The sequence below is a fragment of the Cyphomyrmex costatus genome, unplaced genomic scaffold (genome assembly GCF_001594065.2).
Source record: "Cyphomyrmex costatus isolate MS0001 unplaced genomic scaffold, Ccosl1.0 scaffold440, whole genome shotgun sequence".
Lineage (NCBI taxonomy): Eukaryota > Metazoa > Arthropoda > Insecta > Hymenoptera > Formicidae > Cyphomyrmex > Cyphomyrmex costatus.
In genome coordinates this window covers 26670-35205 of record NW_017278642.1, presented here as the reverse complement: position 1 = coordinate 35205, position 8536 = coordinate 26670, and the positions used below count along the sequence as shown (strand labels likewise).

Genomic DNA, 8536 nt, shown 5'->3' with positions numbered 1-8536 from the left:
GAAAATATCAAAGTATGGCAGCGTAGCAGTAGCTGATGTGATAGCAGAAGATTTGTATTCAGGTATATCTCGTTTGTTGATAGTGAATGGAAATTGAGGCCATTGCCCCTTGTCAAGTTTCAGCCAAGCGGGCCCCGACCACCAAAGATGCGCATGTGGCAATGCAGCCGGAGATATGCCTCTGGATAAAAGATCAGCTGGATTGTCCTGACTGGATACATGATGCCAGTCTTGTATAGTGGTTAATTGTTGGATATCGCCAACACGATTGGAGACAAATGTCGACCATGTACGACTAGATGATTGCAGCCAGGCTAAAACTACGGTGGAGTCGGTCCACAGATAAATAGATGTAAATTTGTGAGTAATACGTTTCAAAATCTTGTCGGTGATCTGAGCCAACAAGAGGGCTGCGCATAATTCCAAGCGCGGAATTGATAAACTCTTGAGTGGAGCTACACGGTTTTTAGAGCAGAGCAATCTAATTGAAATGTTTCCGTGAGCATCAGTGGCACGTAAATAGATGCACGCGCCATAAGCTCGTTCACTGGCGTCAGAGAAGCCATGGAGCTCTAAGTTGATATGTTCACTTAGCGCGATAGCGCGTCGTGAAATAGTCATGTCTCTCAAAATTGGCAACTCACGCTCGTAGCGTTTCCATTTAGTGGTTGAATCCAAGGGAAGAGCTTCATCCCAGCCAATCTTGAGGAGCCAGAGTTGTTGAATAATGATTTTAGCAATGACAGTCGCAGGTCCAAAAAGTCCGAGAGGATCAAAAACCAAAGCGACTCTTGATAGTACTTGCCTTTTGGTAGGCGTAGCCAAAGGTGGCAGACAGGAGATACTAGAAAATTGGAAGTGATCATGGGTGCAGTTCCACACAAGACCCAGTGTCCTTGTTTCGCATTCCTTGTCGGAAGATAGTACGAATTCCTTTTCAGGATTGGAAAGTTGATCGTCTTGAAGATCAGGTACATTAGAGAACCATTTGCGTAGCTCGAAACCACCTTCAAGAAGCAATTGCCTTGTCTGAATCTTGATGGAGGAGGCATCTTGTAAATTGTCAGCGCCGGTGACCAAGTCATCAACATAAAAGTCGTTTAAAACTGTCCCGGATCCAACGGGATACTTCTCAGAGTTATCCTCAGCTAATTTCCTGAGCGATCTAATGGCTAGGAAGGCAGCAGATGCTGTACCGTACGTGACGGTCAGAAGCTCGAATGTTTGAATGGGTTGATCCGAAGAGTCACGCCAAAGAATGCGTTGCAGAGAGGTTTGATTCGGATCGATTAAAACTTGTCTGTACATCTTTGCCACATCTGCAGTCATGACATATCTGTACATACGAAATCTTATTAATATTGAAAGCAGATCATCTTGTATAGTGGGGCCTACCAATAATGCATCATTTAACGAGATTCCAGTGGTTGTTTTGCAAGAACCATCAAAAACCACTCTTAGTTTGGTAGAAGTACTCGTTTCTTTGTATACGGCATGATGCGGTAGGTAATATGTTTGGCTGTCATTATTTGTAATGTGAGTGACCTCACGCATATGACCAAGTTGTATGTATTCTTGTATAAATTCTTTGTATTCTGCATGTAATTTAGGAGAGGTAACAAAGCGTTTCTCTAAACATTTGAAGCGGCGAGTGGCTATTTCCCTTGATTCACCGAGTTCAGATAGCTTGTTAGGTATGATCGGTAGCTGGACCACGAAGCGTCCATCGCTGTTGCGTTTGACAGTGTCCTTGAATAGATTCTCGCAAGATTGGTGCTCTGGAGAAAGAGTTGAAGCGGATATCGAATGATCCAATTCCCAGAAACGACTGAGAGCATGATTTAAGTCTTCTGTTACAGCTAAACAACTGATGATTGAAGAACTGGAGTTACTAGGAATACTTGATGTCGGACCAGATAAAATCCATCCCAAGAGAGTTTTCTGCAGTGTTGGTTTATTTCTAGAAGGTTTAATTTGACCTGCGCAAATGAGCTTCCAAAATATCTCAGCGCCGATTAGCATGTCAATGTCAGCGGGAACATTAAAATCAGGATCGGCCAACTTTAAATTATTTGGTATAGTTATATTCTGCTTGGAAATGAATTTTTGAGGCAATTGTTGCGTGATTTTTGGCAAAACAACGCATTCTATCCTCTCGCTAAAATTGTTGAACCGCGACTTAATATGTACTACTGTAGATTGATTGGCTCGAATGTTAGCATTAGTTACACCTGAAATAGATATCTCTATTTGCCTTTTATTGAGGTACAATTTGTCGGCAAGACTCTGCGTAATGAAATTCATTTGTGATCCGCTATCTAACAATACACGACACGAATGGATGTGTTTATTACAGTCAAATACATGAATAATAGCTGTTGATAATATAATTCCTAGAGATTGATGAGTAGATAAACATTGTGTTGCAACTGGCTTCGCAGAAGTTTCTGTATCGGAAGCCACAGCTGCTTTCGCATTAGACGACTCGTTAGCGTCTGCTGTCTTTGACAAATGTAAAAGTGTATTGTGTTGACCTTTACATTTGCGACAAGAGCTTGAAGTGCAATTTTTAGCTTGATGAGAATTAGATCTCAAACAGTTTAGACATAAATGAACCTTCTTTGCAAAGGCGATTCTGCTTTCTACTGGTAATTTGAGAAATGTTTCACAATAGTAAAGCGGATGATTTTCCTTACATTTAGGACAAGATAAATTAGAAGTCGCGAGATTAGAAACCGAACAATTCTTTGCCTTTGCAAATTGATTGATTGAGGATTTGCTAGAAATTGCTTCAAGCGCGATGCAACGTTTTGAAAGAAAATCAGTCAGTGATTTTAGTGTGGGAATTTCCATATCAGGAATGCTTGTTTCCCAAGCCTTGGTAGTAACCGTATCAAGTTTCGAAATTATAAGATGAACGATTAAATCGTCCCAAGTATCCGTGGGTCTTCCCATGGCTTTGAGAGCGCGCAAATGTTTTAAAATCGTATCTAATAATTCACGTAACTGAGCATGATTTTCTTTCGTTACTGGAGCAATTTCGAAAATGGCCTTGATGTGCCTTTGTAATATCCACCGTTTGTTGTCAAATCGTTCCTTAATAGCGTTCCAGGCATCCTTATAATTGTCGGTGGTAGTTTCAATTGACTTTATTATTTCAGCGGCCTTGTCCTTGAGGGAAGATCGCAAATAATGGAATTTCTCTATCTCGGATAAATTTTGGTTGTTGTGGATTAATTGTTCAAACATATCATGGTAAGAATACCAATCCTCGTAGGAACCTGAAAACACTGGAAGCTCGATTTTAGGTAACTTAACATGCGCTTCCCTGCGGGCAGACGAATTAGCGCCTGGCGTGCTAAAAGATCCCGAAGAAAGCCTAATGTTATGTTGATCAAAATGCTCAAGTAAGGATTCACAGCGTGAGATTACGCTAAAGTATGTTGATTCGAAGCTTGCTCGGTGTTGCTCATGTTGAGCGTTTAATAGATCTAAATCTTGAGAAGATAAATCTTCTTCATTCTCAAGAACCTCTATTCGCGATTGTACTACGTCGAAAAGATTCCATAATTCCAATATTCTTTTTTTGCGTTCAATAATGTCATGGCGCGATCCATGATTCGCGTCAAAGCTTTCTATGGCAGACTTGTGTCGGGTTAGAGAAGCCTTTGCGGCTGTGCGTTTAGTTTTGGCCTCGGTCAATGATATCGAATCCATGCTTATGATTCTTACGTTATCGTTAGTGAATTGAGAATAATGCCCTTTATTGTGAAAGGAAGCGCATGCGTGTGCATATGAAGATATACGTATATGTGAGAACGTATGTGTAACGAAGTTTCGAGAAATGAAAAGCCAATATGGCGGTCAAATGTGAAGACGCATGCAATATGGCTATCTTACCTTGAGTGAATGAAACAATCTTACCTAAAGATTACTTATGCTTGTGCTTGCGGCTTATGAGCACGCTCGAATGAGAATTTGAATGAATTTCAGGTTATACCCTCTGTATCGCTGGGACGGATTCCTTGTTATCCTGTATCCGGCTCGAAGGACCAAATGTGCGGGCTTGTGCCTCTATGCGCTATGTGTAGCGCTATTTTCTCTTATGAAAGCCTTGTGGCTCAAGTATTAATTGGCTATGCTTGATGCAGCGTGTGATAATGCTCGAAGGACCAGTGTTGGCAAGAAGCAACACGAAAACATAGTTGATAATGATACTTATTTATTCTTATTAAACTCATGCATGTGCATGCTTGACAAGCGTAGAACACAGAAGGTGAACTAGTGCAAACTTAAACGACTATATAATAAGCGTAAAGAAAAATCATGCTGCTGCATGCTTGGACGAAAACGAACTAGGAAGAAGAAGACGGAAGTGGCGAACGAACAGATACGGAAGCGAACGAACGCAAACGAACGCAGAAACGAACGCTGATAAGCGAACGCTGAGGAGAAGGGGAACGCAGGTAGCGCTCTTTTCAGAAGGAGGGAGCGTAGCAAAGCGAGCGAAAATACAAAAGTGAAAACGTGCATAGCGCGTACAAGTTCGATGTAGTCGCGGAGCCAGGCGGATTGCGCGAATCGCAACACTGTTGGAGGTTGCGGTAGTGGACGACGTACCGCTGCTTGTCGCTTACCGTCGCGAGAAGCTTGTCGTCCCGCTTGCCGGGCGGTTTCTCTCGCGTCGGGCGGAACGGCAGGTCGGCGTGCGCGTCGTGAAGATGTTGCGGGTACTCGAGATCCACCTCGAGGATGTACCCGGTGGGCGAATCCAGCGCCAAGTGCCATCAGCATGTCGTAATATTCTTCGTTAGTGTATGCCATATCGTCTTATGGTAAAAAAATATAAAATACATATTCATACTCAGTTTTTTTATTAAATATTTTTTTATACAAACTATAATGTTGCATACATTATCTTAAGGTTCAATCAGTGATGGAGGTATATGGAATAATACGGATTTTGCCAAAGCTTTCGAAGAAGATTTGGTCGACATACCTCCACCAATAAATTTGCCAGATACGAATATTGCAACACATTATGCTTTCGTTGGCGACGAGGCGTTTCCGTTGAAGCTATATATGTTACGCCCATATTCGAAAGACAATCTGACAGATGCACAACGCATTTTTAACTATCGTCTGAGTCGTGCAAGACGAGTAATTGAGAATGCATTTGGCATTTTTGCAGCGAGATGGCAAATTCTTCACAGTACTTTATGTCTTAATCCCGAAAATGCTATTGCTATTGTCAAAGCTTTGATATGTTTACACAATTTTATTATGATCACAGAGGAAGAAATGAGTATGTCTAATCCGCGATTGTATTGTCCTCCTAATTTCGTTGATGATATGGATCAAGAAAGTGGAGAATGGCGTAATAACATAAGAAATAATGTTGTACTTAACGATATAACACGTTTTGGGAGCAATAATGCGTCACGAAGAGCAACAGAACAACGTGATATTTTAAAAGATTACTTTCTCTCACCTATTGGAGAAGCACAGGTACCATGGCAGTACAATCATGTTTTCAGAGGATTAGATATTAATTTGCCACGGTAATGTGAATTTATAAAGAAATTGTATTTGTGTTTTTTTCTCTATCTCACACACATACACATAAAAACGTTTTTTTTTTTCATTTCTTTCCTCCAAGTCCAACAGAATCAATGGTCTAGTTTAAATCGTGTGCACTTGATACGAGTGCTAACTAGTTACTTTTTATTGAATTATCTTAATTTCAGCGATATATGTAAATGTATACACAATAAACGTATTTAGTTAAACATTTTGATGCGTATTGTATCAATTTTATACATCTTTAAATACATTGCTGAAATTAAGATAATTTAATAGAAAGTAACTAGTTAGTACCCGTATCAAGTGCTCGATGTAAATTATAACTTGATATGGCAAACATATGCCAAAAAAAAAACTTGACGTCGGATGTTCGTAGACCATCCAGCAAAAAAAAAGAGGAGCAGCGAGAGAGAAAGGAAAAGAAAGGAAATGAAAGTCTTATAGTTATAGAAATCACAGCATGCGTAAGTAACCGAATCAAATATCTCTTTATTAAATCAAGTAAGGTCGTACCTGTATACCTAACAGCTGTAGGCTATTGAGGCCTGACAATACGTATATATGTATACATAAACTTTATATATTATGTAGGGGAACTTAAATGTATTTAACATGTATAATATAATTTTAACATGTATTAAATATATACATATCTTCAACGTATTTGTTACTGCTCATAAAATTAAAATAAAACATGTAACACATGGAATGTTCAAAATTAATGAAACAATATTTATCACGTAATATTAAAAAAAGTATTGCCTCCTTATTTTTAATGTAAAATAATATATTATTATACTTATTATACATATTGTTAATTATATTTAATCTTTAAAAGTGATAAAGAATAAGAGGCAGAAAACAAAAAGCTGTAAGCCAAATTTAAATACTTATAAGTATAACTTACAGCGAATAAAATTATAGTTTCTCAACTTCTGTTATTAATGGTTTCTTGCCTTTTCGATATATTTCGCTAATGCGCAGTATATCTATTATGAATGATATTTTTGAATCTTCTGGAGTATTTTGTAATGCAACTTTTGAACATATCAGTCTCATTCTCCTTCTTTTGGTTTAACTCTGACATACAATTACTGGCTATGTTCGCAAAAGCGGTAATATTATTTGTTATTGAGTCTAATGACTCAGTTTTCTTCTTTTTATGCATTATGTCGCTTGGGGGTACCTTGTTCTCACGTTTTATTTTTTACCTGATATATGACGACGTATCTGATGCAGTATCACTTGTTACTAGAGTTACAAAGAAATTATGAATTAAAATAAATTAAAATAAAATAAATAAAATAAAATTAATGAAATAATTAAATAATAATAATTAAAATAAATTAAATTAAAATAAATATTAAATAGCATTTTTTCTCTTACCTGAAGATTCTGTTAAATCTTCTATAATTATATCTGATGGTAAATCGATCGATATATCATAAGATTCAGATGCAGTATTAATAGAATTAATTGCTTCTGATACCATGTCTACATTTATAGGAAACTTTTGGATGACACTAGTCATTATATCATTTTTTACTATTGTTGTGCTCAATTCTGGCGCAATATATGTTTCATTTTTGTTTTTCCCATTACATTCAGCTTGTGCTAAACTCTGCATATATGATTTTGATGATGACATATTCGAGTAAGTCCTAAGATAAAAAAATATTTTACAACATAAAATAAACTTTAAACTAAATGTATATACTTGAAGAGAGAATTCAGTTAATATGAAACAACCTGTATATATATTTTTTTTAAGAACAGAAAGAAAAACTTACTTTCTTGGCTCAATGTGGTCTACTAAGAAAAGTGAATCTGAATAAAAATCCCATTGGGATTTATAATCAGTAGTAGCACCAGCTCCAGACCTAGGTTGTGCATTCATCATTTTCCTCCTTTCTTTAGAAAATATGTCTCGAAATGATTTAAATTTTCTGGCTACTTCTTCTCCTAAATAAAAAAAATGCAATATAAATTAAACTATTGTTTTAAGATTAGAGGTTAAGTTGTATGGGCGAAATAGTCTCTGTAAAATTAGAGTTAAAAGTATACTAATCTTTATAGTTAATAAAGTAAATTTTTTTTAAATAATAAAAATTTTAATTTTTTGTGTATAAACTTTGAATGATCAAGAGATGTTTTCCAATTGTAAAGACACATTTGTTAACACAATGACACAATGTGTTCCTAGACCAGAATGTCTAAAACAATGATCATTTCATCTTTAAGATTGACAGACAGAATTCGATGTCATCTATGTCTCTTGTTGGGAAGCACCCAAAAATATACTTACCAGGACAGGGAGGACGAAGAATCTTCCTCACTTCCATCCATGCCAAATTTTTTTGTTCTTGATTTTTATACACTTTGCAACTTTTAGCATATAAACTAGGATTCTTTTGTACTATGTTTATTAATACTCGTGTTGTCGCGGAATCCCAATTATATACCATTTTTTATGGAATACTAAACCTCAAATGCACTCGATGTTGTTCAAGCATTGCGCCGCTGATCGTACGAGAAACCGCTTGCCGCATGTACGTTCTGATTGGCTCAACGCTCGACGCAGGACGCGAAAAGTTGAAGTTCGGTCAACTTTTGTGCGTCCTGCGTATTGCGGCCTGCGACTTGTAACGACCGGAAATACGTCACGCTGCGTCTAGTCTTGCGACCTGCGAACTGTGTTCTGCGTCTTATGTAGAATGGCATTAATAATCCGACTTTAACGATCGTACAGATCGCAGCGATCGATATTGTCGCGACCACATTTATCTCTTGCGCCAAAAATTCCAGAATGCATTTCCTCACTCCGTAGCTGGCAATAATGACGACGACGACGACGACGACGACGTTTCTTACAAACAAACCCATTTCCTCGACGGCGAACACCTAGACACTTACGTCCTCGAAGGCGAACACTTAGACACTTTCTTCCTCGAAG

The 8536-nt window shown here is 37.8% G+C and overlaps 1 protein-coding gene across 1 annotated transcript; it reads right to left on the bottom strand.

Moving 5' to 3' along the window:
- Positions 1-106: 106 nt before the first annotated feature.
- Positions 107-3717, bottom strand: LOC108777495 (uncharacterized; the record flags this gene model as incomplete). The annotated part of the gene is made up of 1 exon (XM_018544407.1): positions 107-3717. A coding segment is annotated over exon 1 (3611 nt), but the record flags the coding sequence as incomplete, so codon positions are not given.
- Between the last annotated feature and the right edge of the window lie 4819 nt (positions 3718-8536).